The sequence below is a fragment of the Neomonachus schauinslandi genome, chromosome 4 (genome assembly GCF_002201575.2).
Source record: "Neomonachus schauinslandi chromosome 4, ASM220157v2, whole genome shotgun sequence".
Taxonomy (NCBI): domain Eukaryota; kingdom Metazoa; phylum Chordata; class Mammalia; order Carnivora; family Phocidae; genus Neomonachus; species Neomonachus schauinslandi.
The window spans coordinates 149,963,319-149,991,304 of record NC_058406.1 but is presented as its reverse complement, the minus strand read 5'-3'; the positions used below and the strand labels follow the sequence as shown (position 1 = coordinate 149,991,304).

General features: G+C 39.5%; 1 protein-coding gene across 3 annotated transcripts in view; it reads left to right on the top strand.

Moving 5' to 3' along the window:
* Positions 1-15: 15 nt before the first annotated feature.
* The window catches only part of NIPAL2 (NIPA like domain containing 2), a 75,007-nt gene continuing 47,036 nt past the window's right edge, over positions 16-27,986 (top strand). For 2 of the 3 annotated variants that reach the window (XM_044914655.1, XM_021688689.2), the window contains exons 1-3: positions 16-302; positions 20,707-20,775; positions 21,814-21,985. In XM_044914655.1, the coding sequence (XP_044770590.1) occupies positions 195-302; positions 20,707-20,775; positions 21,814-21,985 (349 nt within the window). In that variant the 5' untranslated portion in view covers positions 16-194. Of the gene's footprint in view, positions 303-4,500; positions 4,649-20,706; positions 20,776-21,813; positions 21,986-27,986 lie in introns of those variants that run through there. The other variant, XM_021688690.2, reaches the window with a different exon arrangement.

The following is a 27,986-nucleotide window of genomic DNA, read 5'->3' as shown; positions in this document are numbered from 1 at the left end:
CTGCCGCCGCGCGGGGGCGGGAGCCAGGTGCCCGCGGCGCGCCCGCCATCCCGGGCGCCGAGCAGGAAGTGGCCTCGGCGCGGCCCGGGCGCGGCCTCGGCAGGGCGCGCCTCCTCCGCGGCGCCTGGCGGAGCTGCGGGGCCGGGAGGCAGCCGGAGGCCGAGCCCGAGCCCGAGCGCCGGGAACGAGCCCCAATGGCAGCCGCCTCGGCTGCGGTGGACGAGCTGTCCCGGAACTTCACGTACTGGGCGCTGGGCGCCAGCAACGGCTCCCTGTCGGGCGCGTGGTACCGCAGGAACCAGGTAAGGGGCCGGCCGCCCCAGTCGCCCGGTGGGGACACGGGCGGGGCCGCGGCGCCTCCTGCTCCTCGGCCGCGCGCCTGCCAGCTCTCAGACGCCGGGAAGAGCTGACGTGATGTTTCCACACGTTCACTGAAGTACCCCTCCTGTGGGAGAGCGCGGGGGCCCCCCCTCCCCCGGCCTCACTCTCCGCCTTATCAGTCCCTGGGAGTGGGGCGCTTAGGTCTGCGGCTCCGACCTCTGCGGGGTCATTCCGGGGCTCTTGGTCCCGAACATTCCCGCCTCTCCAGCCTGAATCCGCCCGCTCCCGGAAGGATTCTAGGAGTGTGGGGTGACTGCCCTCCACCCATATTCAGTTCCCCTCCATCCCGATCATTTTACAGTGAAAAATAAATGACACCCCATTCTCAGAAGCAGGGAACTCATTAAGGGCTTCCAAATGTCCCCTCCGCGCAGATGCTCTGCGCGCGCGTGTGTCCCCGCTGGCTCAGCACGGCGCTTCCATTTCCGTGCGAAGAACACCCATATTCTTGGGTTGCGATTGCATGACTCTCTCCTTCTGTCTCACCGGTCCTCTGCGGGAACATCGTCAGCCTAAACAATGGCAGTTTGTGCTGGAAATATACATTGAAGAAGATCAAAGGGGAGTGGAGGTGCCCATTTATTTTTTGTCTTGGTTTAAGATAGAAAAACAGCCCTGGCAAGCCCTTCCTCTGGGCGCATTTATATTCTTTCAAGTGGGAGCAAGAGATCTTGACGTAGTGGATCCCGGGCTTCCTCCTGGGTTCATAAGTGTGTTACTTTTTTCTTGTTCTTTAACGAATTCGTGGGCCTTCTTAGTTTGCAACAATATAATCAAAGTATTTGTTACTGTTGGCTACATCGTTCTTTAACCAATAATCAAAGGTCTAGAATTCCTCTAAGAACACTTGAAAAGTGTTTTGAATGTTAATTTATAAAATATTAAAATTTTGTTTTCAGATATTTAACACAGAATATTTATATAAAGACAGGATAAGCATGTTCACCTTATTCGTTTTCAACAAAGGAGAGGGTATTGCTTGAAGTCTGTCTCACCACAAAACGTACTAAAATAGGAAAAATGAGGGGACTCAGAGCCTCTTGGTCACTGTTTTTTAACTCTTCCAGTTCTTCCTTCACAGCAGTTACAAAGAAAAAAAATGCTTTTTTATGGAAAGATCTTTGAGTCTATCTCTTAAATTATGCTTATGCTAGTATATATTATAAACATGCTATAATGTGCTTCTGCTAGAGAGGTACTCCCAGTAAAGGTTTAAGAATGAACTTTTTTCTTTTGGTAAAGAAATTAGAGGGTTACTAGTTGTGACCTACAATGGCATCATCCAAAACAGGAAAAAACATAGTTCTCAGAGTTGAAACTCCTGTAGTCAGTTTTCCTTGATATTTCCTGGAATTCAAGATTGTCTTGGCTCTCTAACAGCAAAACAGATTACCACGTGACATAAATATGGGGACCTAACTTGATGTTTGCAAGGCCTAACTTGCCTTTGACAGTATATATTTGTACAGATTTAAAAGGGTGTATCCAGGATATGCTAATTGAAATTACTCAACTGACATCCAAACTATACCTAGTTTGAGGTAAGGTTGTATCAACTTTTCCCAATATTGTACAAATTTAGGCCATCTTATAAGACTTAGAAGAGTGTGAAAATTGATTTTTTGAAATTAATTCAGCAAACATTTTATTGAGTGCCTCTAGTGCGGGCCAGGCCAACAAAAATAAAATGGAGTCTAATTTTTTTTTTTTTTCTTTTCTTTCTTGACACAGCCAAATGTAGATGACTGAAAATGGGAGTGGCTCCTGAAAAACAAAAATGTGAGATCTCAGTTTAGGACTCTCACACTCAAAATTAGCCTTGGTTGCTGAGTAGTCATGGTTTAATCAGTTTTATCACAACTGAACTATTTGATGACAGTAGCCCAGCTCTCTGCATCTTTCCAAGTGATAATCATCAGACTGATAAATTAACCTTATTCCTAGAGAAAGACCAACACTTTCACATAACAGATGAATATTTAACAGTGGTCTCTTAGAAGCAATGTTTTCCAAGGCAAAAATGTGAGTACTTCTAGAGGAGGAAATCCTAAAGCGGGTAGAAAGTAGTAGTTCAGTGGGGAAAATGTTTTGGGAAGCCAGAGAAGTGAGGTCTTTGCTCCTTTTTGTCACTCAAGAGTCTGCCTCTGAAAGTACAGATGTGGTGGAGTTCGGTAAACGTGTTTTCTTAATGTTTGATCCACAAGTTTTCAGTATAAAAGGGTAATATTTCTGAGACAATTATTGAGCCCCCTACTTTGTACAAAACACGTGAACCTATTCACCCTTCCCTCCAGGAGTGTTATTAGGTGCTAGGGGAAATGAGCTATACTCCAAAACAAGGCAGTATGTTTTAAGTGTCATGTGAGTGATATAAAGTCCTGTGGAAATTCGGAGCAAGGTGGCTTTGTGCAGGAGCCATCAGGGATGTTTTGTGAAAAGGTGGTATTTCAGCTGGGCACTTACGGATGGACAGAGTTTCACTGATGGGAGTGCACAGGTGGAAGGGATTCCAAGAGAGGGAAAGTCTAGGGACCAAGGACAGCCCATGGCCTGGGCAGGTGACTTTCTGACTATTTTTATACCTGATGTAGTAATCGGTGGCCATTCTGGTTGCAGGGGAGGACAGAGACTGTAAGGTGCAAATATAATTTGGGGTCTTAAATATAGTTATGGATTGCCTGGAAGGACTGGTTAAGAAGTTTGAACTTTATCTTGTTGGCAATGGGGAGCCCTTGAAGGTTGTTTTTTTGTTTGTTGTTGTGGTTATTGTTGTTGCTGTTTTAGCAAGGAATATGAGAATCAAAGCAAATTAAAGAAATTTAACTTAGGGTTAACAGTGTTGATGCAGAGGCCTCAAATTGGCTAAATCCAGCCCACAGATGTGTCTTGTTTGACCTGCAAAGAGGCTTAAAAAAATGTTTAATACATTGCCAGCATTTAAAAGCAAGTAGATTATATATAAAGTTTCAAGTTTCGGTGATCTCTTTAAATGTTCGGAGTTCTAGCAGCACTTGGCCTTTTCTCCCACGTGGTAACTGTGAGCAGAAGTTCACAGTTTATGACAGCTGTGCTCCCCACCTAAGCCCCTCCCTTTACTCTCATCTCTTTTACATACTGGCCCCTGTAGGCACTTAATTTGCAACCAGTGTTAGAGGCTGTAGTCTAGTCTCTGCTGTGAACTAGAGTGTCCTTAGGCTTCAGTTTCCTCTCCAGGAAAATGAGGGTTGGAATAAAAGATCTTCAGTCTCCCTTTTGCTATCTGATTGATGAAATAGTGCCAAACCAGCAAGGTTATGGAGGGAATCGACAGGAAAGGATGAACGTGGGAAGTAGTGTAAAGGAGGGGTTTTGTCCCTGGTTCTTAAAGTTTAAGCATATTGCTAAGTATCTAAATTCACAAGGACATTGTCAAAAAGGTTTATTCTGCATAGGGTGAAATGAAAATTCAGAATTTTTTATGTCCTTTATTTGAATTTTTGATTTTCAATGGCTTGAATGTTTAAAGTCAACATATTTAAAGGAAAATTGATAGAACTTGGCCAGGAAGAGGCAAAGCCAAGAGACTGACATTTGTTATGCATTTACTATGTGACACTTTATAGCTACTATCTCAATGGAGGCCCCAACAACAACCTCGTAAGGTACATATTAGCTTCACTGTTCATGTAAGGAAACCTCTAAATAACTTGCCCCAAGATCTTACAGCAAGTAGGTTTAACTACACAGCTATCCTTTTTCCTTGCCTGAAGGCCATTGCTTAGAAACTATGGCTTGAAAAGAAGTGGTAGTGAGAGGCAACGTGAGGAGGGGAATGAATATGGCTTATTTCATTGCACTAAAGAAAAATTGCTTTGAGTTTTATATCACCCTTTTATTGATTTTTGCTTTGATACCGTCTATTTCTTTTCTGTTGGTAGCTGCATCTGTCTGTCTCTTAAAGAAAGAAAAGTGCCAAAATTCCCAAATAACCGAAGTGCTGGGTAGAGATTGCTGGTCCTTTCCTTTTCGTTCCCAAGAAAAAAATCCTTTTTTTTTGTTTTATTTATGCTTATTGATTTTTTTTGCATCCCTTTTATATCCAACATGGCATTTTCCTGTTACCAGATTTTCTACAAGATATATGTATGAGTCAGCAAGAGGAAGAAACAGATTACCTCAAGGCAACTTTATCAAAGCTTTTGTGAAAACAAAATAAATCATCATCATCACCATCATCATCATCATCATCCCATGGTTTTTGTTAGAGGAAAAAAGTCTTAATGCTCCTGTGAGTTTGGCAGACAAGATGTTTGCATTTCATTCTACCTGATCTCCTCCTTATGGCTTGATTTATACTACATAGTTATAATATTTGTATTGATGCAATCAGCAAATTCAGGCTAACATTGCCATTTGACAGGTTGAAATGGCTCCATTTCTTCAAAAATCATTTTTACAAGAAAGAAAAGGGAGAGGATGGAGAAGTTGTAAATTAAGAGACCTAAAAAACCTATCTGGAAAAAAAAAAAAAAACCTTCAACTATAGTGTTGAAGGATGTGCACTTGGGTGATGAAACTACAAGGAAAGGCAAGAAAATTATTACAATAAAGTCAGGCCAGTGGTTCCTTGTGGGAGGGGGGCTGGTGTGATGAGATGGGGCAAAGGGAGGGCTTTGGGTGGGCGCCCCATTTCTTTCGGCGTCTTGATCTGGATTGTGTTATAAGGGTGTTTGCCTTCTAATAATTCATTTTAGTAATTTATTCATCTGTATCATTCTCTTTGAAGTTGTCTGTATCTATTATATTCTATAATTTTTTTAAGTTTTAAAAATATTATTGGCATTGCAATAACTGTTCAACTTGCATGTTTTACCCAGGTGGATAATGGTATATACCATATTCACCTTGTGGGAAGTGGTATGCCATATTCACTTTGTTTGCTTAAACAAGCGATTGAGAATTACTTAAATAATTCCTTTTTAAAAATGATGATGACTGTTCAAGTTGGCATTTGAGAGCTTACCGTGGAAAGGATGATGTTCCCCTAAGCTATCCTTTTTGTTTTTGTATAGTGCATTTTTAAAAGCTGAGTCTTTTTACCAGAGATGTTGGCAAGTCTCTTAATTTCTCCAAATATTGGCTTTCTCTATTGAAATGGTAATAATAATAATACATACCTTGCAGGGTTGATGTAGGAATAGGATAAGGTGATGTATGTCTGAAAATTAGCAAAGTGCCAGACACATAGAAAGTACTCGAATAAATACTAGCTATTATTACCAGTAGTATTACAGTCAACCTATTTTATAGGAAATGTCATAAAATAATATTTCTAATAATTCATAATTATTGGACTTAGCTCATTGCAAATGGAAATAAGAGAAATCGTGTCAGATGTTTGATGTTAACCTTTCCTTTTTTAATCTAAAACTGCTGATTTCTCTGTATCTAGCGCCTTCCTCACTCCCTTTGATGTTTGGCTCCCCATCACTCTGCAAACATATTCACATTCCAGAGCACTTCCTAATTGCAGTACCTTCCTCATTGGAACACTTGTTAGTGCTAAGGGAAGGATTCCTCCTACGTCTTCTGCCACTTGCCAACTCCTGGGCCGGGGGGATGGGTGTGCGGAACTGGGAACAGTGATAGAGGGGTTAGGTGGCAGTAGTGTGATCCTGTTACCAGACTCTGATTGTAGTTCAACCAGCAAGACAAGCACTCCCAGCCTGGGAAGGGCTCAGGCACCGTTAATGTTGAGATTTCCATGGGGGCATTTATGTTAGCTTGGGTTTGCCTGTTTGTTTTTTCCTAAAGGTCCAGTATTACTCTATTCAGTTTACACCTTTTTATAACTCATCTTCCACTGTGTTCCAGATAAACTTACATTTTCCATAAAGTCAGAGCTCACCGCCCGCCCTCCCCCCCCCCCGCCCCCCTGCCCCCAGTCCGTCCTGGTTTACCGGAATGCCCTGATTGCCTGGCGGCTGGCAGATAACACTCCACTTCCCCTCACATGGTTCTTAGCATGTGCTTTCTCTTGTCACTTGCCCTGCCCTTGGTCATTCTTCAGATGGCCTCCTGTCATCTTTGGCACACGTTGGAGGTGTGGACTGTCCCCTTTTGTAAATACAAGCTAACATACACTTAGTCCCGAGCGCCACACCTCACCAAAGATTGTGTTTGGCCTGGCCGGACTCCTTCAGAGACCCTGGCCTTGACAGGTCCTCCCAAGGTCTGCCTCCAAGGATTGTCCTGCTGCCTGCCTGCAGCCTCAGCACAAGTTTCTGAAATCCCCCACGCCTCCTTCTTTGTACCTCTCCAGTTGGTTTCTTCTTGGAGTAATTTGGATCACTGGCCAAACTAAGTTTGCTGTAGGAATCTGTCTCTCTTCTAGCTTAACTTGGTTTCCCTAACCAAGAATGCTTTGTAATTAAGAGGCATTAGTTTGCAGGCAACTGGGTGGCTCAGTCGGTTAAGCGTCTGCCTTTGGCTCATGTCCTGATCCCGGGGTCCTGGGATCAAGCCCCACGTCGGGCTCCCTTCCGGGAGCCTGCTTCTCCCTCTCTGTCTGCCTGCCACTCCCCCTGCTTGTGCTCTCCCTCTCTCTGTCAAATAAATAAATAAAATCTTTTTAAAAAATAAAAGAGGCATTAGGTGGCAAGTCACAGAAAACCTGACACTAACTGGCTTAAATAATCAGCTTAACGTGAAAGTCCAAGAGAACTCTGGGTTCAACTAAGGCTTGATCCCGGGGCTCTAACAACATGGCGAAGGCTCAGATCTCACTGTCCTCTTCCTTAGAGTTTGTTGGTTCCACTTTTAGCAGACTCACCTCACTAGCCTACATTCTTCCTTCCACTTCCGGGAGAAGAAGTTTGACTCTCTCAACCAATGAAAATAAATGGGCTTCAGCCTGACTGGATGAGGTTAGGTTCGTGGACTTTCCCATACCAGTCACCAAGGGCAGAGTTACTGGACTTGGCATCCCCAAAGAACATGGGCACTTTTAGGAAGGGCTAGCTGAAAGAGAGGTCCTGTAACCAAGAGAAGGGGATACTGTGTGGCCCTAACAACAATGTCCTCCTATGGATTATTGTCGACTTGGGCAACTCTCAAACTAACACCCTTCTCAGCTCATTTAGGGCCTTCCTTTTCTGTATCCTGCTTCACATGAGCAGCCCTAAAAAGTTGCCCCCTATTTAGCCTGCCTGCCTTTGTGGGTGAGACCTGAACAGGATAATCTCCTTAAAAGCTCAGGTTATAGGATCAACTTCTGAAATATTTTTATTACCCTTATGCCAAGTAAGTGGTGATTTATTTCTAAATTCTAAACTTAGCCCCTCAGACATCACCCCCCCCCCAAAAGTCTACAAAGAGCCCCTGTCTTTCCTACTGATGGCAAAGTCAAAGGGAATCATCTGGCAAAGGTAGTATCCCTTGCTTAGTCTCTTTCTTATCTCTACCTGCTTAGAAATTTCTTTACCATCAACAATCACCTCTTCAGTAAGTTGGAAACTCCTAAAAGTTTAGTGGATTTAGGTGGAAAAGGTATGGTGTATGAGTGCAATACTATATGGAATCCTAGAAGCCATTTTAGCATTTCCAATATCTCATTCAAGTTTGAGGTGAATCCTGTGAATTCGGGGTGGGGGGTCCTTTATGTTTCCTTCAGCCTCTGGATTTGCAAATCTCTGATTGTTCCAGGGATGTTAGGGACATAGCTGCACTGTCTTCCCTGTTGTCACAGCCCATATTAAGTTTGGTCAGCAAAGCAACAAATGAGGGCCTAAAATGCCATCAACATTCTATACAATAAAAATCACAAGCAGAGAGCCCTTCTTAACAGAGCAGTGTTAGACAGTGATATCAAAGAAATCAGAAAACGTGGATTGTGTCCTCAAAATGTAGCTATATATATGTGATATACATATTGTATGTGTGTGTGTGAGAGAGAGAGAGAGAGAAAGAGAGAGAGAGGGACAGGGAGGGAGAGAGAATGTTTTATAATTACTTGATAAACCACGTTTGAAGGACTGCTGTGAAGCTACCCTTGCCTATATTATCTAATAGACTATTTACATTAAGCTTCCAGACTAACAGAGTACAGGTATGTAATGGCAAATAAGAGCACCAAAGCAGAAGGGGAAACTATAATATACCTTTGGATGTGGCTGTCTGAGTCACAGCAGTGGAGAAATGAGTGGTCCTTTGTGGGCAGGGTACAAGCAGACCTCATGCTATAAGCACCTGCTGCAGCCATAAAGTTGAGAATAATCGTGAGCTACATGTAAAGTGTTGTATTAATCTTTTGAACTACATTTGCAGACCTAAATCAGAGTCACCATCATTGGCCAGGAAGGAGGAGCTTGGGGATAGGGGAAATTATTTGGGCTATGAGGAGTGGCCCTTTGGAGGCAATGAAGAGTGCAAGTCACAATGCCTAAGAGGTGTAGAACACTTGAACTTGATTCCTGCTTTGCTGTCAGAAAGATCTGGTCTGGTGGGTGGCAAGATTCTCTGGCAGAAGTCTGTCAGAGAGCAGCAATGTCATTATCCCTCCCTCATACTCAGGCAGAAACTCACCCAGTGGCTGATGCCTGACATACGCGATAGAGTTTAATCTCCAGGGGGATGGAGCCAACCAAACACAGAGTTCAAGGCAGGCATTGCTCTTCAGAAGGACAGATACCCCCAGAAACCCAGGCAGGTGTGAGGGAAGGACTTATAGCTACAAGAGCTCTCAGGTTCCCAGCTTTAGGAGAGGAAGCCTCTTCCAAAGCCTGGGCTGGCCCTGCAAAAGGCAGACTGAAATCCTGCTTCTTTGAAAACAAGGGATTACAGAGTTTTTAAATTATTATGAATATGATCTTGCAAAATTTGAAAGTTATGGACCTTAGATCTGTCTGGATGGAAACAATAGCATTCTTTGTGTTCAGCATGTCTGCCCTTGTTTCAAAGATTCCCTTCACAACCTTCTATGGGGTTGATTTGTTTTATAATAGAACCAAGTTTGAAGACTTCCTGGACCAGTATCTCATCTTTCTTGACAATTGTTGCTCTCCTTTTCACAAAGTGTTAAAAGCCCCCAAAGGATGTGTTGTTAAATATGTTACTTTTCCCATAAACTTTTTTTCTACTGAAACTTAGATTTCTCAAAGGCAAAAAAACATGGTGGCTTCTTGGTAAGCTTAGTAAGGTTTATCCTTAATGGAGTTTGGTTTATAAAAATAATGAATGTACAATTAGGTAAGTCAATGTGTTCCCAAGTAAAAGACAAAATGTAATAGTTCTTAATTGTATGGGAAGGCAATATGTTCGGCTTTTTCTGCCTAGGTTTTAAGGTTGATTACAAATTGGCATGGAACCGCTTGTAAGAATAGCAATGATATACTGTGTTATGTAACCCAGATCTAGTCTGTTGGCTTTAAATCACCAGATTTGGATCCAGGGTCATGAGATTTTCTCAGGGTGGAAAGGTAATAACCTTATAGCATACAACAACCGAGATAACAAATTAAAAATCTGTCATGCCTGAACATTATTCTTTTTTCCACATATGATATTATGGTTTTAACTCAGTTTGGGTTAGTATTGCAGACAAATCTGCAAGGGCAAAGGAAATTAGTGGTAAGAATAGTCCAACCCATTCAGTAATCCAAAAAGCATTACATGTTTCACGTTGTCTCCACTGTTTACCACGATGAATATGAATATTGTTTCTTCATGGCCCAGTTGTAATTAACTCTCCCATTGTCCCTACTTCTTCTCCAAACTCCTGAAGTCATCTCCTAAATGGTTCTCCTGTTCTCTGGTCTTGCTCCTTGCCAGTCCATCCTCCACACTACAGCCAGGATGAGTCTTCTTCAAAGTCAAATCTGCATCTGTCCTCTAGTTTAGAGTCTTTTGTGCCACCTACAGATTCATGGCAGATAGCGGCTCCTGCCTGCTTCTCCAGTCCAGCTCTCCTGGCATCTTCTGCTTGAAGGCCCTTCAGGTATCCTGTTGACTGCAGATATGATTAAGTTAAAGTTCTTGAGATAGGAAGACTATCCTTGATTATTTGGATGGACCCCAAATGCCACCTTAATATAAGAGGGAGGCACAGGGAGATTTCATACAAAAAAGAGACGGTGATGTGGCCATAGAGATAGAGATTAGAGTGATAGAACCATAAACCAACGATATGCCCGCAGCCACCAGAAAATGGGAAAGGCAAGAAATGAATTCTTCTCTAGAGCCTTCAGAGGGAATGTAGCTCTGCCATCTTGATTTCAGCCCAGTGAAATTGATTCTGGGTTTCTCGCCTGCCGAACTGTGAAAGAATACATTCCTGTTGTTTTAAGCCACCAAGTTTGTGGTAATTTGTCATCGCAGCCACTCCTGTAGCTAATATACTCTCCAAGCTAGGTCGATTCGCACTCTCTGTCCCTTCTGTTCCCATGGGTTCTGTAAAGCATCTACCTCTATTACAGATTTAGCAGGTGGCCTTAGTCTGTTATCAGTTGCTTTTTCTACTTCTTCTGAGCTCCTCAAGGGAACTTTGCATCCTCAGTTCCTGACATAGAACCTAATATTTGGCAGTTGCGGAATAAATACCAAATGGATGCATGACTGAATGAATAGCATCTGCTGTGACCATCCTTGAGACGTCTCTGCCATACTTACCTTTTTTCTCTCTGACCCCTTGCATTTCGTGTCCTTTTCCTCCACTTTGTGTGTTTCTCCTAAGCAGTGTCTGCACGTGGTTTTAAGTTGTGCAGTCGTTTTATTTTCCCCCTTAATATCTTTCCTTGGTTCAACCAGCTTGCTTTATATTTCTTGCTTTTCTTGTCATCTCCTCTTTTAACTCTTTTTAAGTGAATCCATATTCCCTTTAACTTCATTGAGTCTGTAAAGCAGTGGTTTTTTTAACTTCTTAGTTTGAAAATTTTCCAACTTATATAAAGTGAGGAAGAGTAGAACAATGAATACCACATGTCCTTCACCTGGAGATTCACCAGTTGTGAACATTGTGAAACATTTGTTTGTTCTCTCTCTCTGTATTTTTTTTTTTTTTTTACTTTATATTGTAATATGCCATTTCAAAGTAAGTTGTATACACTATGAGCCTTCACTCCTAATACTTAAATATTACGAAGTATTACTGAGAATTTGGATGTCCTCCTGTCCTTTTCTAATTGTTCTGGAGGGGAGGTAATTGTCTACCAGTTTACAAGGTGCAAATGCAAAACAATAAGCTCATTCCTAAGAGTTTCCTGTGACATGGGGTGAACTGAACACCCATTTCTCAGACATTTCATCCCCTTGCAGATTGAGGCTCTTACGGTCATTCCCACAGGGACTAGTTGACCTAAATCACCCAAGCTGTGGTATTTCCAGCACTAAAAACTAAATCTGTCACTTGCGTGTTCAGGCATATTTTACTGCCTGGAATAGGAGACATAGCATTATTCCAGTTGCAAGGTGAATATGACTATTATAGCATTCAAAACTAGCTCTGAATCTATGGTTCTTTGGAACCACACACTAGCTCCACTGGGGTCTGATTCTGAATTTATGTTTTGAAGGCAGAGCCAGGAATATGTTTGAGTTCAAAGTCAGAACCAGGACATACTATGACCAACTCCACACACCCGTGTTATATCCCACCTCCATCTGGCCAAACCACCCCCACCCCACCCATGGATTATAGGTCAATAACTTTATGCAAAATATCTAAAGAACACTCTTGGCACAAAAGGTAGGATAGAAGATTGTTATTCCAAATAAAACAAAAACATCCTTGATACTTGTCAGTGCTGATATTTTGAATCTCATTCCAGATAAATTGTTTGCTGTGGCTCCCACCATCTGTTTGCCAAGACATCCTGGAAAAGTCAGGAATTAAGCTACAGTGGTGACAAGAGAGAGCACTGAACAAATTAAGGGCATCTTTCTGTGTGTCCGGCCTGTACTTCTAACTGCATTATTGAGCGGTGGAGCAACCTTTCCTTTCGATTATTATCTTTGCTTTATTTGACTCGTGCTGAGAAAAAGAAACAGATTTTGCAATTTTAAAATTGTAGTAAATTGACAATGACTAGCCAGAAGGTTACTGATTGCAGTCGGCGAAGACATGGTGGTTCAGACATGAGCTGGGTGGCTTGGGGCCAAAATTTGCCTGATTCTAGCTATGTGACTTTGTACAAGCCCCTCTGTTCTCTTTCCTGAGCAGTCTCCAAACCAACAAGGGGAGAAAGGGGGTGGGGGAAGGAGAGGAGATCTAAACTCCCACTAATTCTAAAATGCTAGAAAACAGAGAACACTCTGAGTAATGATGTAAACAAGACAGCTTTAATTTAAATGGCGGTTTATAAGGATCTGCTCACTGTATGCAAATGATACTCTTGATTGCAGATGAGGATTTTGTAGTCATTAAAGCACATTTACCAGAGCCTCTAATTGGAAACAGCATTTAATATTGGTTACTTCAAGTTACTGTATGTTCTTGAAGGTAATTAAACCACCTTCTTTTAAAAACACTGCAAATTTGAAGTATTCCTCCCCTTCAATTAGGGGCATTAATGAGGATTTACTCTATTACTACTATTTATAATTATGTGTGAAATGAATTTAATGAGTATGCAATTAACCTTGAATAATTAGGTAAAGTTTCAGAAAAAATAAAGAATCAGATATACTTAGTTTATCAGGAAACTGTTTCTGACACCTGCTTTAATACCTATATATTACTTGTTCTTTGTATAATATGAATTAACTAGATTTTAAATGTCAGCAAGCAGCTTTTTATTGCACACTAGTGGAAACTCTTAACTGTTGAAATCTGAATTCTGGGACAAGTTTGTGTTCTCACAAAAACTGAGAGCTTAGTATATTCAAACTCCAGTTGATTACAAAATACTCCCTTTGAGATCTTCCTAGGACCAAAGGCCAAAATGTGCTATTTCTAGACAGTTTATAATCAGTTCAAAAAGCATTTAATAAACAACATCATTCTGCCAGGTCCTATACTAGTCATTAGGGTTACAAAAATGAGTTGACAAGTAAGTCACAGCTCTGCCCTCAAGGAGCTTATAGTCTAGAGGAAAAATGAACTTGTACAAAATCATCGCAGTATTGTAGAATATATATAGACATAGAAGTGTGTAAAGACTCAATTCAGAGGACAGAAGTCAGAAAAGCTAACCTAGAACAGATCTTCTGTCAGAGGAAATTGTCCAGAATTCAGTATTAAGAGATAAAGAGTTGGAAATATGATATTAACAGGAAACAAGGAGGATAGTATTTAAGAGTCTAACATTACTGATAACAGGAGTTCTATGTGGAGAGAATAGAACAAAAGGGAGAGGACATTCAAATAGATAATAGTTGAGAACTTAACCAAATTGGTGAAAGACATGAATCCTCAAATTGAGGAAGCGTGAGTCCTAAGCAAAAACTAATTCACATACCGAAAAACTGTAGTGAAACTGCTGAAAACCAATGACAAAGAAAATCTTAAGAGCATCCTGAGAAAAATGACAGACCATCTGCAAAGGAGCAACAATTAGGTTGACAACTTACTTCTCAACAACAAGCAGCCCCAGGTGACAATAGAATAATATCATCAGAGCACTGAATGAAGTAACTGTCAGCCTGCATTTCTATACTCAGGGGGAAAGATGACATAAAGGTATTTGCAGAATAACAGAGAACTGGAACTCAAAGATTTCATTGAAAGAGCTACTAAAGGTTTCTTCGGGAAGGACACTGAACCCAGAAAAAAAATTAAGATGCCAGAATGTTAATATCCAAAAAGTAGAAACAACCCAAATGTCCATCAACTGATGAATACGTAAATAAAATGTGGTAAATCCTTACAATGGAATATTTCATACAAAGGAATGATATATTCTACATTCTTGATACATGCTGATCCATGCTATACCATAGTAAGCCTTGAAAACAACATGCTAAGTGAAAGAAACCAGACACAAAAGGTCACATATTGTTATGAGTCATTTTAGATAAAATGCCCACAATAGGCAAATCCACACAGACAGAAAGTAGTTTGGTGGTTGCAAGGGACTGAGGGGAGGAGGGAATGGGAAGTGGGTGCTAATGGGTGTAGAGTTTGTTTTGGGGGGTGATGAAAATATTCTGAAATCAGATAGTGGTGATAGTTGCATAACTCTGAATATTCTAAAAGCTATTAAATTGTACACTTTAAAAGGGTGAACGTGATGGTATGTGAATTATATCTCAAAGCTGTTTTTTTTCAAAAGAGCAGTGATGAGCAAAGAAATAAACATGGATAAATAAGGCAAGTATTGATTGTATGAAACAATCATAACAATGACTAATGTGAGGATATAAAAGCAAGGTGGAGCTAATATACCATTAAGACCATAGGAGAGGAGAGAATGTCGTTAAAACAAAATTTTTATAATGTTCAGGAGGTTGGGAATATTGATTAACATTAGAATTTATATCAAGAATGCAAGATAAATAGAATAGTAGAGAAACTATCACTCATATATTGCTGTTGGGAATGTAAAATGGGACAGTTACTCTGGAAAATATTTTGGCAGTTCTTTTCAAAACTTAAAATAGACTTTCCACATGATCCAGCAGTTAACACTTTTGGCCTTTATCCCAGAGCAATGAACTTACTTTCATACAGAATTTGTACACAGTGTTCATAGCAGCTTTATTCATACAGCCAAAAACTGGAAACTACTCAAAATGTCATTCAGTGGGTGAGTGGTTAAATAAATTGTGGTACATCCATACCATGGAATACTACTCAGCATTTAAAAGGAATGGACTATTGATCCAACAACTTGGATGAACGTCAAGGCTGATGCCAATTTCAAAAGTATATAAACGGCATGGTTCCATTTAAGTAGCATATGTAAATTAATATAATTCTAGAGATGGAGAACAGATTAGTGGTTGCTATAGGTTAGAGATGGGGAGGGGAAGAAGATGGGTGTATCAATAAAGGGGTAACACAAGGGAATCTTGTGATGATGGTACAGATGAGTATCTTGTTCTCACATAGATACACATACACACAAGTGCTAGCTAGCATAGCTGGTAAAATTTGAACAAGAGCTTTACCAATGCTGATTTCTTGACTTTGATGTTTCATTATAGTTGTGTAAGATGTTAACTTTGAGGGGAGGTTGGGGGAAGAGCGCACAGGACCTACCTTTACATTTCTTTACAGCCTACTGTGAGTCAATAAGTATTTCAAAATAAAAAGTTTTTAAAACTTAATAATTACTAAAAGAAAATAAATAAGATATATAACTTCCTAGCCAAATGAGTAGGGGAAGGAGAAAAGTAAAGAATGATTAACCAATCCAACAAGATAGAGGAAAGGAGGAACTAGAAAGCAAAGAAAAAACAAAATAACTACAAATACAAAAAAAGATGGTAGAAGCAAATGAAAATGTACTTATAATCACAATAAATAAAATGGACCAAACTTCCCATTTAACAGAAAGTCTCAGGTTTTGTTTTGTTTTTTTAGTTCAGTTATTTTCAATGTATAAGAGGCCTGACTAAATATAATGACACAGAAATATTGAAAGTAAGTGATGTGGAAAGTGGCAAATATCCAAAGAAAGCAGCTATATTATAGTAATATCAGATAAAATAAACATTAAAGTGAAAACATTATTGAGATTAAAAGAGTCAATATATAATGATAAAAGGAACAATTAACTGAGAAGATAAAACAATCCTGAACTTATATATACCAACACTATAGCACTTTACATCTTTTAAAGCAAAATTCAGTATATTTAAAAGGAAAATGGATAAATCCATGTTCATAGTTATACTTTTAATATACCTACATTGGTATTAAGAGTAGCAGAGATTTGAGCAATGAATTAATGGACATGGGTAGATGGATGGATGGATAGATAGCAAAATTTATATAGAATGTATTAACCCAACAATTAAATACTCTCTTTTCAAGCATACATGGAATACTTATAAAACTTGACCATTCACTATTAAGTCACAAAATAAATTTCAGTTTATACCATGTAGTAGGTCAAAAAGCAAATGTTAATTTACACACAGCCTATTTTCTGCCCACAGCTCAATAAAATTAGAAATTGGTAACAAAGCAATAACCAACACCCCAATTCATTTAGAAATATTAAAAAACAGACCTTTGAATAAGGCTCAGATAAAAATAATAAAATAATTAGGAAATATTTAGAAGTAAATGCCAATGAACTAAATGCCTAAAGTAAGCATGGAGTTAAAACAGAGGGTGTACTTACAGGAATATGTATAGCTGTGCTTGTATATATTATTAGATAGGAAGAAAGAGGAAAAGCTAATGAGTTAAGTGTCTAAATGAAGAAGATGAAAAAAATCAGTAAGCAAAGATAAAAGCAAATCTAGGAAAGAAATTGATCTATATCAACTTGAGAAAAATGTTTCTTTGGGAGAAGAGACTGTAAGAAAGTGAGCTACATTGGTAGCATTTTATTTCTTTGGGCCAAAAAAAAAGGTGTAAATACTTTGTGTATTAAAAATTATTGTTTGGAACAACTTTATTGAAATGCAGTTCACAACTCATACAGCTCGCTCATTTTAAAGTGTACAATTCACTGGTTTTTAGTATATTCGCAGAGTTGTGTGACCATCACCACAATCAACTTTAGAACATTTTCATCACCTCAAAAAGAAACCCTCCACCCGGGCGCCTGGGTGGCTCAGTCGGTTGAGCGACTGCCTTCGGCTCAGGTCATGATCCTGGAGTCCCGGGATCGAGTCCCACATCGGGCTCCCTGCTCGGTAGGGAGTCTGCTTCTCCCTCTGACCCTCCCCCCTCTCATGCTCTCTCTATCTCATTCTCTCTCTCAAATAAATAAATAAATAAAATCTTTAAAAAAAAAAAAAAAAGAAAGAAACCCTCCACCCTTTGGCTGTCATCCCTGAGCCCTGCATCCTTACCTGGCCTAAGCAACCACCAATTTGCTTTCTCTATTTATAGATTTGTCTACTCGGGACCTTTAATGTATAAGGAATCATGTAACATGTGGTCTTCTGTGACTAGATTCTTTTACATAGCATAAATTTTCCAAGACTCATCCAGGTCGTAGCATGTATCTGTGCTTCATTCCTTTTTATAGGTAAATGATATTCCATTGTGTGAATACACTACATTTTATTTATGCATTAGTTGGTGGACATTTGAGTCATTTTCACTTTTGGCTGTATTATGAGTAATACTGCTATGGACATTTGTGTACAAATGTTTGTGTAGACATATGCTTTCACTTCTCTTGGATATATACCTAGGAGTGGAATTGCTGAGTCAAATGGAAATTCCACACTTACATTTTTGAGGAACTGCCAGACTGTTTTTCAAAGTAGTTGCACCATTTTGTATTTCCATCAGCAGTGTATGAGGCTTCTGATTTATCTACATCCTTGGTAATACCTGTTATTATTTTTGATTATAGCCATCTTAAATGGTGTGAAGTGGTATATCACTGTGTTTTCTTTTTGCATTACCTGATGACTAATGATGTTGAACATCTTTTCATGTGTTTATTAGCCATTTGTCTTCTTTGGAGAAATGTCTGTTCTGATCCTTTGCCCAATTTTAATTGGGTTGTCTTTTTGTTATTGAGTTCTAAGGTATTTATATATATATTCTAGATACAAGTCCCTTATCAGATATATGATTTCCAAATATTTTCTCCCATTTTATGGGTTGTCTTTTCACTTTCTTCATAGTGTCCTTTGAAACACAAAAGTTTTTAATCTTGATAAGGTCCAATTATTTTTTCTTTTGTTGCTTATGCCTTTGATGTCTTATCTATAAGAATCCATGGCCAAATCCAAGATGATGAAGGTTTATTTCGATGTTTTTTCCTGAGAATTTCATAGTTTTAGCTCTTAACCTGGGTCTTTGATTTGAGTTAATTCTCATATATGGTGTATGATCAGCAACTATACCATTTAACATCCTTTTCAGCAATGCACATGGGTTCCAATTTCTCCACATCCTTTCCAACACTTGTTATTTTCTGTTGTTGTTGTTGTTTTTTAATTGTAGCCATTTGAATGGGTGGTAGCTCATTGTGATTTCTGTTTGCATATTCTGAGTGATTAGTGCTGTTGAAAGTCTTTTCATGTGCCTATTGGCCATTTGTATATCTTCTTTGGAGAAATGTCTATACAAGTCCTTTGCCTATTTTTAATTGGGTTGTTAATTTGTTACTGAATTGTAGGAGTTCTTTATGCTGGATATCAATATTTAGGAGATACATGATTTGCAAATATTTATTCCTATTGTGTAGATTGCCTTTTCACTCCATTAATAGTGTCCTTTGTTGAACAAAAGATTTTAATCTTGATGAAATCCAGCTTATCTATTCTTTCTTTTGTTGCCTGCACTTTTGGTGTCATATCTGAGCAATCATTGCCGATTTCTAAACACTCAGCCTGGTGGTGTTTAAACTACTCAGTGAATGATTTAAAGAACTGAAGTAAGTTATTTCTATTCTACAATTTACTGTTATAATTATGGAAGATTTTATAATCATCCATTCAATCCCAAACTTCTCCTGAATCTTTATTTTCCTGATTACTGCCAAATGCATTCAATTATAAATTGAAAGCATGGAAATAGCACAATTTATTATGATACAGTTTTTCCCCATGAGGAATAGTGATCAAAATTATTGCCAAGTGACTTTATTAGGAAAAGAAAATTCTTAACTGATTAAAGGCTATGGATATTGTGTATCAACTATTAAATGGGTTTTCAACTTTTCTCCTTCATTTTTTAAGAACACTGAATTTCACTTCAGCACATATAATAAAGTTCTAAAACTTCCAAGACATTTTGCATGCTAGAAGGGTTCCTTGTGGTTATAATATTCATTTGAAATTCAAATAACTCCTTGGAATTTGAAGCTAGCTAGAAGTCATGTACTGTAAAAAAAAAAAAAAAAAAAAAAAAAGGAGGGCAAAGATCCCTGATACTGTCGCTAATTTATACTGCTACAAGATGTGACACCTTTGAACCTAGATAGGAGCAGCAAATGTATCTTTTGAAGTCATCAAATAATACATGCACTCTCTATAGTAAATTTCTTGGGCAATGTGTAAGAACTTATTTTTAAATCTCTTTTTAGTTCTTGTTTTAAATCATTATATACTTTTTCCAGCCAGTGTTTTTCAAGAGCCCTGAATTTTGTAAAGTAGATGATGTAGACGATCCAATAGAAGCCTAAGACATGGTCCTTTTCCCTCAATTTGCCATCCATTCATAGAACGTAATGATGCACATGACAACGTAAAAGAAGAAATAAAAGCACTTACCATTTAGAGTCTGAGAAAGTAAGGATGGGCTGTGGTGATGTGAACGGGTCTCAGAGAGGCAGACCTCAGCAGGCCAGGAGGGTGAAGTAGGCCAGAATGGGCTGAGGAAGGGCACTGTTCTCTCTAGACGAGAGGGGAGACAAAGTGTGACAGACTGGAGAACATCGAGCGCCAGGTACCTGAGGTAGAGGGTACATTAAATATGCTGTGGCTGATTGGATGGTCAGGATGGGGACAGATTATGGGGAGGTGGTATGGTAGTTTTATATTCGATGTAGCTGACTGTAGAGAAACACTGTGGGTTCTTGATCAGAGAAGTGGTGGGAAAATGTAGTCTGTCTCCCATGGAGATCATAGAACTTTAGAAATAAAGGGATTTTGAAAACATCTTATTCAACGTCTTTTTGTTTCCTGAGGCCAGGGAACTGAAAGAACTTCCTCAGAGTCACCCATTAGAAAATAGCAGATCTGAATCTCAGATACATCCTTTCATTCCAAGGCCAGCACTCTTTCCTTCATACCACAGTCCTCCAGAATATAGTAAGAGAAAGGAGCGAGGGAGACAAGATGGGCAACAATTATACAGTCCATCCTTGAGGCAATGAACACCATGATCAGAGGCGTTGCTGAGGAAAGTCGACAGAAAGGACAAATAAGAAGCACCTTAGTGAGAAAAAGTCAGAATCTGGTAACTATTTTCTTTATTTGAGTCAATGAGGCAGATATCTGGAGAATTCAGTAAAGGATTGCACTAGTTCTAAAAAATAATATTTGACTAAAGTGAAAAAGACAGATCCTAGTAAAACCACTGTTCATAATCCAAACGACCCTAGCAAATGGGTGCTAAGTAAATATTTGCTGAATGAAAAAAAACGAATGAATGTATCAACTTAAATTTTGTTGGTTTTTGTTTTGTTTTGGGGTTTGTTTTTTTTTTTTTTTTGGATATTTAGGAAGTATCTTACAAGTGCTATTTTAAAAAGAAAACATTTTCTTTTACAGATTCACCTTTTGGGAGTTTTGCTAGCCATTTTAGGAAATTTGGTAATGAGTATTTCCCTAAATATTCAGGTAAGAAGTAGCTTATTTTTCTAACTCTATAGTTTGATCCAGGAACACATGATGACTTCAAGGTGCCTCAGGCACCTCTTGGGGATCCTTCTTCCACAAAAATATATAAACAATTATATTTTATGACCTCATTGATATAAAGACAAATAGAGTCTAGGCTGGATTGCATTCACTTCTTCTTCTTCTGATTTTAAAAGAAATTAAATGTTTTTGTGGGCCTCTTAATAATATTACATGGCTGAGGCAAGATGCCTTGGTGGCTTGTGAATATTAACCACAAATTTGTACCAAAGATGTTCATAATCTTGGCATAAACAAGATTTATTTTTAATGTTCTGCGTTTTCTTCTAGCACTTTTATTATTTTTTTAAAAAGTTTTTAAATGTAATCTAGAATGGTACATACTTCTTAGTAGAAAGTAGGTTCAGGCATCATCAAATCAATAAGGAAATAGGGCTTTATTTAACGGCCAATTTTCCAGGAATGTAGATGTTTCAAATACAAAGAAACGCTCTTACCATGTATAAACAAGCTTCTACTACCGGACCCCATACCAGCAAAGCATCTGCCCTGCTATGTTTATTGTGGTAGCTGCTTTGACTCATACATTTAAATACCTTTTCAAACAGGTTTTCTTGAGTAACTTATTATTTTTATTTCATCAATGTTTATTTTGGCATCTGGACTTTTTTGACATTCTAAAGGAAGTGTTGTGGTGTGGTGAACTAAAAAGACACTTAATTCTTTAGCACACTGCTCATCTTTGGAGAGCAATTACTAATACTAATTTCACAGTTATGAGAATTAAGTAAAATTCCTACGTAAGGAAGGCCCTTTCCACCACAAAATTCTCTGTCAGTGGCAGTCGCTTCTGCAGTTAATATGTTTGGAACAAGCAGAAAACCATAATAATTGCTCTGTAATAATCGGCAAATAAACTTAAAAGCCATGATGCAAATGCATAGGACCAAAAAATGTTCAAAGCAAGTTTTAATTGGGTAGAAATATTATCTTATTTGCATTCTGATTTACTTCCAGAAATATTCTCATGTCCAGCTGGCGCACCAGGAACACCCAAGGCCCTACTTCAAGAGCATGTTGTGGTGGGCTGGGGCCGCTCTCATGGCCGTGGGGGAGATGGGCAACTTTGCAGCCTACGGATTTGCTCCCATTACTCTCATCGCGCCATTAGGCTGTGTGTCTGTTACAGGTGAGCCATTTCTCTGTGTTTTGACAAATAGAAATTTTTAGAAATCAGAATAGCTGGCAAAAAACATGTAACTTGAACAACATATGAATAAAAGAAGAAAGTCTACTTCCTGTTTTCTTAGCACTTTAACTTGGAACAATTACACTGATTTCACTGATCCGCCATCATGCTGCCACGTTACTCACGAAGAAACCTGCACTTTGTAACTGTAATATTTATGTTTAAAAGCCTGATTTCCAGTGTTTGCATCTTAATAAATTAACAGGAACAGCAAATGTTATACCATGCTTTTAAAATTATTAATGAATTATCTAAAAGCATTCATAATACATCATACTTTATTCATATGTTAAACTGACATTACATGTACTTAGAGTGTTTGATGCCTGATCTTGACTCCATAGTTCAGTATCTCTTTTACATTAAGAATTAAATATGGGCACCTGGGTGGCTCAGTCGGTTAAGCTCTGCCTTTAGCTCAGGTCATGATCCCAGCATCCTGGGATTGGGTCCCGCATCAGGCTCCTTGCTCCTGGGGGGGAGAGGGGGGGGGTCCTGCTTCCCCCTCTCCCTTGGCCCCTCTTCCCTGCTTGTGCTCTCTCTCTCTCAAATAAATTAAATAAATAAATAAATAAATAAATAATTATTTTTTAAAAAATAATTAAATATTGGGGTGCCTGGGTGGCTCAGTTGGTTAAGTGTCTGACTCTTGATTTAGGCTCGGGTCATGATCTCAAAGTTGTGGGATAGAGTCCTATGGGCTCCGTGCTGGGCCTGGAGCCTGCTTAAGATTCTCTCTCTGTCTCTCCCCCTCCCCCTTTGCCCCTCCCCCGGCTCACATGCTCATGCTTGTGCACACCCTTTCGCACTCTCTCTAAAATAAATCTTTTAAAAAAAGAATTAAATATTGGTATTCTACATTACTATAAGAATGTGTAATTTTATAGTAATGTCAGAATTAACCTACTTTCAAAATTTATGATTTACTAAATATATCTAGAAAAGAGAATATGAGATGTTACTAAAGACTAAAAAAAAGAGCAAAAATCATTGCTAAAAAGATGAATAAATTTTCTAAGCCTTGTTAAAATCAATAAAAGCTTTTTAGTTTTACTCTTTATTTGCTGCTATGGAAACAGCATGTTTTTAAATGTCTGTGAATTTGAAACCACTGAAGTAGAAATGAGTTGATGGTTATTGTCTGGTAACAACTAGATCAAGCATAAGATGCACTCACCTGTCCCAATTTTAATATTTCTCCAAAAAAAATATGATATTCTTAAAGAAAGCATAGCTTAAACCGAAATAATATATATTCAAAAAGAATTTAATTTATTTTGATAGTAGTTTCCCCCTCTTAACCACTCAAAATATTTTATTTAAAATGCTTTCATGGTATACTATAGTAGAATATTTAGCAAAGAACTCCTTTTCAGCTTTCTAAAAATTGCTCAGTTAAAAATGCCATCTTGTTATTACTCTGAGTAGGCACACAATTTATGTAATCATTTGCCATTTTTAACATTCTAATAAAATGAGCAATTTTAGCATATCTTCTCTTTACTACACATACCATGTACATGGACATTATGGATTTCTTCTGTCTTCTCAAAATCTGAGGAATGATAGATAAAAGATCTAGTTATATTGTAACCTTGGGACCTGTACAGGCCCCAGTTGTTCTGAAAATGTTGTATTATTCTTCATAATGACTGTATATTTAGAGCTGGTTTTCGTTTTTATTTCTTGTTTTGCTTTATGCTTAGCTTCCATGAAATAGACAAAAAAGTGTCCAGGAATATAAACAGACATCTGGGGGAGGGTTGAGTATACCACATTGTAATGAAATTCTCCATTTATCTCGAGTCTCCCAGGTACTGGGAATCCTTTTCTCTGGGAACAAGAAAAAGAGAGCTACTCCAGCTAGCTCAAAGAAAGGGCAGCGTGGCTCAATTTCTTATAATGATCAGGATTTCACAGAAATGAAATACAACCAGGCCCTGTGGGACCTAAAGTGAGAATTTGGAAGTTGCCAGAGATTAAGGGTCCCTTGATACCCCTTGCAGACCTTCAGGGAAGCTGCCTGTGAAGCTGCTCATCTTGGCTTGACTTGTGCAAAACTCCCATTAATAATAGGAAGCTTAAGTTTTCTCACTCACCTTAGACAGTGTCCTGTCCTCCCCAAGTTCCCATGGGGCCAGTCTACCTACCTTCAAACTCTGAGCCCACTGGTTTGACAGATGCGACTTTCTTAATGCTACAGATCATTTTTCCTTGTGTGCTCTTAGCCCCAATTAACATTTCAGTGTTAAAACCTTTTTAGCAACCCCCCTCTCTGCCCATAAAATGATTCAAAGAAGTAAAAAAAAAAAAAAACCAAAAAACAAAACTTAAAGCCTCAAATACAAACCATTTCCTACTTCACAATCTTTTCGAACAGTAATATATGCTCATGAGTAATATTCCCACAGCATTCCTGAGCTGAATTTAGGTTATTGTGAAGTGTTTGGGGTGGGTTATGGACCACTGTTGATTGAGAATATTCCTCAGAACAAACCCCTACCACCCTGAGATTCTTTACAAAGATTCTAGAAACTCTAAAGGACCTGGAGCAAAAAAGGAAAGTATTTTTAAAATAGCTATAGCATATGGCTCTGTCTACAGATGAGGCAGAAGAGTGTCCACATTTTTCTGTGCTGGAATTTTTCCTCTAATTATTTCTTGGGAGATTCATGAAAGAAATCAGACTTCCTTCTGAGTTTAAAAAAACAAACAAACAAAAAGATATTGTATGTTGCATGGAATGGGAGTTTGCCTATTCTTTTCTGGCCTTTCTTCTATCTCTTGTTGTTTTTAAAATTAAAAAAAGGCGGGGGGGTGGTGCCTGGGTGGCTCAGTTGGTTAAGCGTCTGCCTTCGGCTCAGGTCATGATCCCAGAGTCCTGGGCTCGAGCCCTGCATCGGGCTCCCTGCTCAGCGGGAAGCCTGCTTCTCCCTCTCCCACTCCCCCTGCTTGTGTTCCTGCTCTTGCTATCTCTCTGTCAAATAAATAAATAAATAAATCTTTAAAAAAATAAATAAAATTTAAAAAAAAAAAGAAGGAAAGAAAATTAAAATCCCAGAACAGCTTAAAAAAAGTTGGAGTTCCGGGCGCCTGGGTGGCTCAGTTGGTTAAGCGACTGCCTTCAGCTCAGGTCATGATCCTGGAGTCCCTGGATCGAGTCCCGCATCGGGCTCCCTGCTCGGCGGGGAGCCTGCTTCTCCCTCTGACCCTCCCCCCTCTCATGAGCTCTCTCTCTCTCTCATTCTGTCTCAAATAAATAAATAAAATCTTAAAAAAAAAAAAAAAAAAGTTGGAGCTCCAACATAGGGTAGGTACTTTCTTCCATCTTCCTTCCTCTGCTTAGGTGATCTGATTCACACCAACACCATGCTCCTTTCTCCCTTCCAGAAGTAAGAAGAGATCCCGGGTAGGTAATCCTGTGTTCTAATCTCACTGCACACAATATGCCAGGCCTACTAATATGTCAGACCTGCTGTCTTGTCCTACATCATCAAAATTCCTTTTCCCTTTGTAACTTCAATGGAACAGATTGTTCTTAGGACTAGTATATAAGAAACACTATGGTAAGCATTATGGCTATTTCAGTTTGTGCTCTTCTCACATTCCTGCCTCCAGCCATCTTCCTGCCTATCCTTTCTTCCCCCTTCTGTGTGTGTTCTGCCGTGTCTCACTGCCATGCTCACCTTGAAGCAGCCACCCCTCAAACACTAGTTTTACTGGTGGCACCAAAGGGGTTCTGAGAAACAAAGAGTTCCACAGTCAGACAGATTTCTGTGATATTGGACTGTAACTGTTAGGCCAGTTTCATGAGTGCAGGGCTTGGCGGAGCGCATCCCAGGACGGGCCCACGCATGCTGTGAGTCTTTCAGAGACAGATGCAGTAGGCCAGGTTTCCAGAACCTGCTGACCACAAAATATTTTTATATGAAGCATCCTCAAATGACAGCAGTTCTGCAGAAAACCTTTAGGGAATTCTTAAGGCCATGCTCACATTAATCATTATCCAGTCTCCACTGCCTGGCTCCGGCGAGTTATCGAGCCTGCCTGAGTCTCAAGGACTGGATAATGGGGAATGATCCTAGCAGATATGAATGCCCAGGCCTGGGTCCAGCTTTTTGAGGATGTCAGAGCCCTAGTATCCTTGTGTCACCTTGCACTTTTACCCTATTTTGCTCACTGAACAATAGGTCCAAAAGCTCATTCTGACTAATATGCTCGTTATACTGGCAGGGTGGCTAATTCCGGATGTTGACTTGTGTTTGTATTTCTGTTAAGTAAGAAAGCTTAATGGATGCTTTGCTTTTTTTTTAAGATTTTATTTATTTATTTATGTAAGAGAGGGAGAGAGAGCAAGTGAGTGGGGAGAGGAGTAGAGGGAGAGGGGCAAGCCGACTGCACACACTGAGCGGGGAGCCCAACACAGGGCTTGATCTCACAACCCTGAGATCATGACCTGAGCCGAAATCCAGAGTCAGACGCTTGCTTACCCTACTGAGCCACCCAGGTGCCCCTTAATGGATGTTTTCAATCTGGTCTACAGCCTAGGCTGGATATTTGTCCCAATAAGACGGGGCAGTTGAATGGTCAGGAACATGTGCTCTGGGGCCACACAGCTAGGTCTAGGGTTCAAATCTCAGTTCTGCCACTGGAAAGCTCTGTGACCTCACACAAGTAGTTTAAACAGGTTTATGCCTCAGATCCCTAATCTGCAAAATGGAGATAAAAAGAGCTCTTACCTCAGAAGTTGTCCTGGGGAGAAAACAGAGTAAACACAAACACCTAAGAACAGTGTTGGATACAGAAACAGAGAACAGTATTCATTATAACGGCATCTGTTCCCTGGCCCCGAAAGATGGCTGATGATTAAATTCTCTAAAATGGAGGAGCCAGTTTAAGAAAAGCTTTTTATTGTTCTTATCCATGTCATGGTTAATTTTCAGGGAGCAGAAAAGTAGGATCCTCACAGCACATGTGTTCAGCCATCGAGTAGCAATTACCCTTTGACACCTCCACATCCTCCCTACTGAAACATGTTGGAAAATGCCAGAATCTCCAGATAACCTACCAAGACAAAACACATTAAACACACACACAACACACACGCACAGAAATTTGTCAGAGGAAAAGCACGGCAGCCTAAGACGTGTGTGTAACTTTCTGCCTTCTTGCTCTGGCCTCGTAGCTCCTTTGTGTACTTGCGAATTAACTGCAGAGAGGCTGAAGGACTGATTTCTTTCAGGCCTAACTGCCATTTGAGAATGTGTTTTCAGAGAAACTGTTATACTAGAAATCTAGTAAAAAGAAATAATTTGGATATTCTGTGCAGTTTGCAATAAAATTTTAAACTGCTAATCCTTCCCTTCTCAGAAGGCCTTTCTTTGCTTCTAGACTAAATTAAACAGACTTATTCTGTTTCCTTAGCACCCCACGTGGGCCCTCTTCTTGTCTATCTGGTGCCTTTTTGTGAATAGAAAAAGGTAACCTTTCTCATGATACTTTATTTCTGTTGGTCTGCAAATCATCATAATACAGCGGTTTCATTAGTGCAGGACACTTTGGTACCACCTGGCATAAAATTGTCCTGAGAAACACACAAATTGACATGATAGGCAATGTGGGTGGTATCTTTGTGCACTGTGTCACCTGCCCAAACACACACAGCAGTCCTGGTCCTACCTTTCCCCTCCATCGACTGTCATCATTTTCACGATGACCTGCTTAATGTCTTTCCTCACCATTTATTTAACTGAGACCCAAGAGACGTGACTGTGTGCGTCTGGTTGCTTTCCAGCCTCTTTCTCCGGGAAAGCAGAGTGCAGGGAAATCATACGATACAGCCTTGTAGGCCTGGTTTGAATTTGAATTTTGATAAAATGAGGATAGGATGTTCTGTTCTAGGGTCTTAGAAGACAAAACCGCTTGCTTAAAAGCATAATAG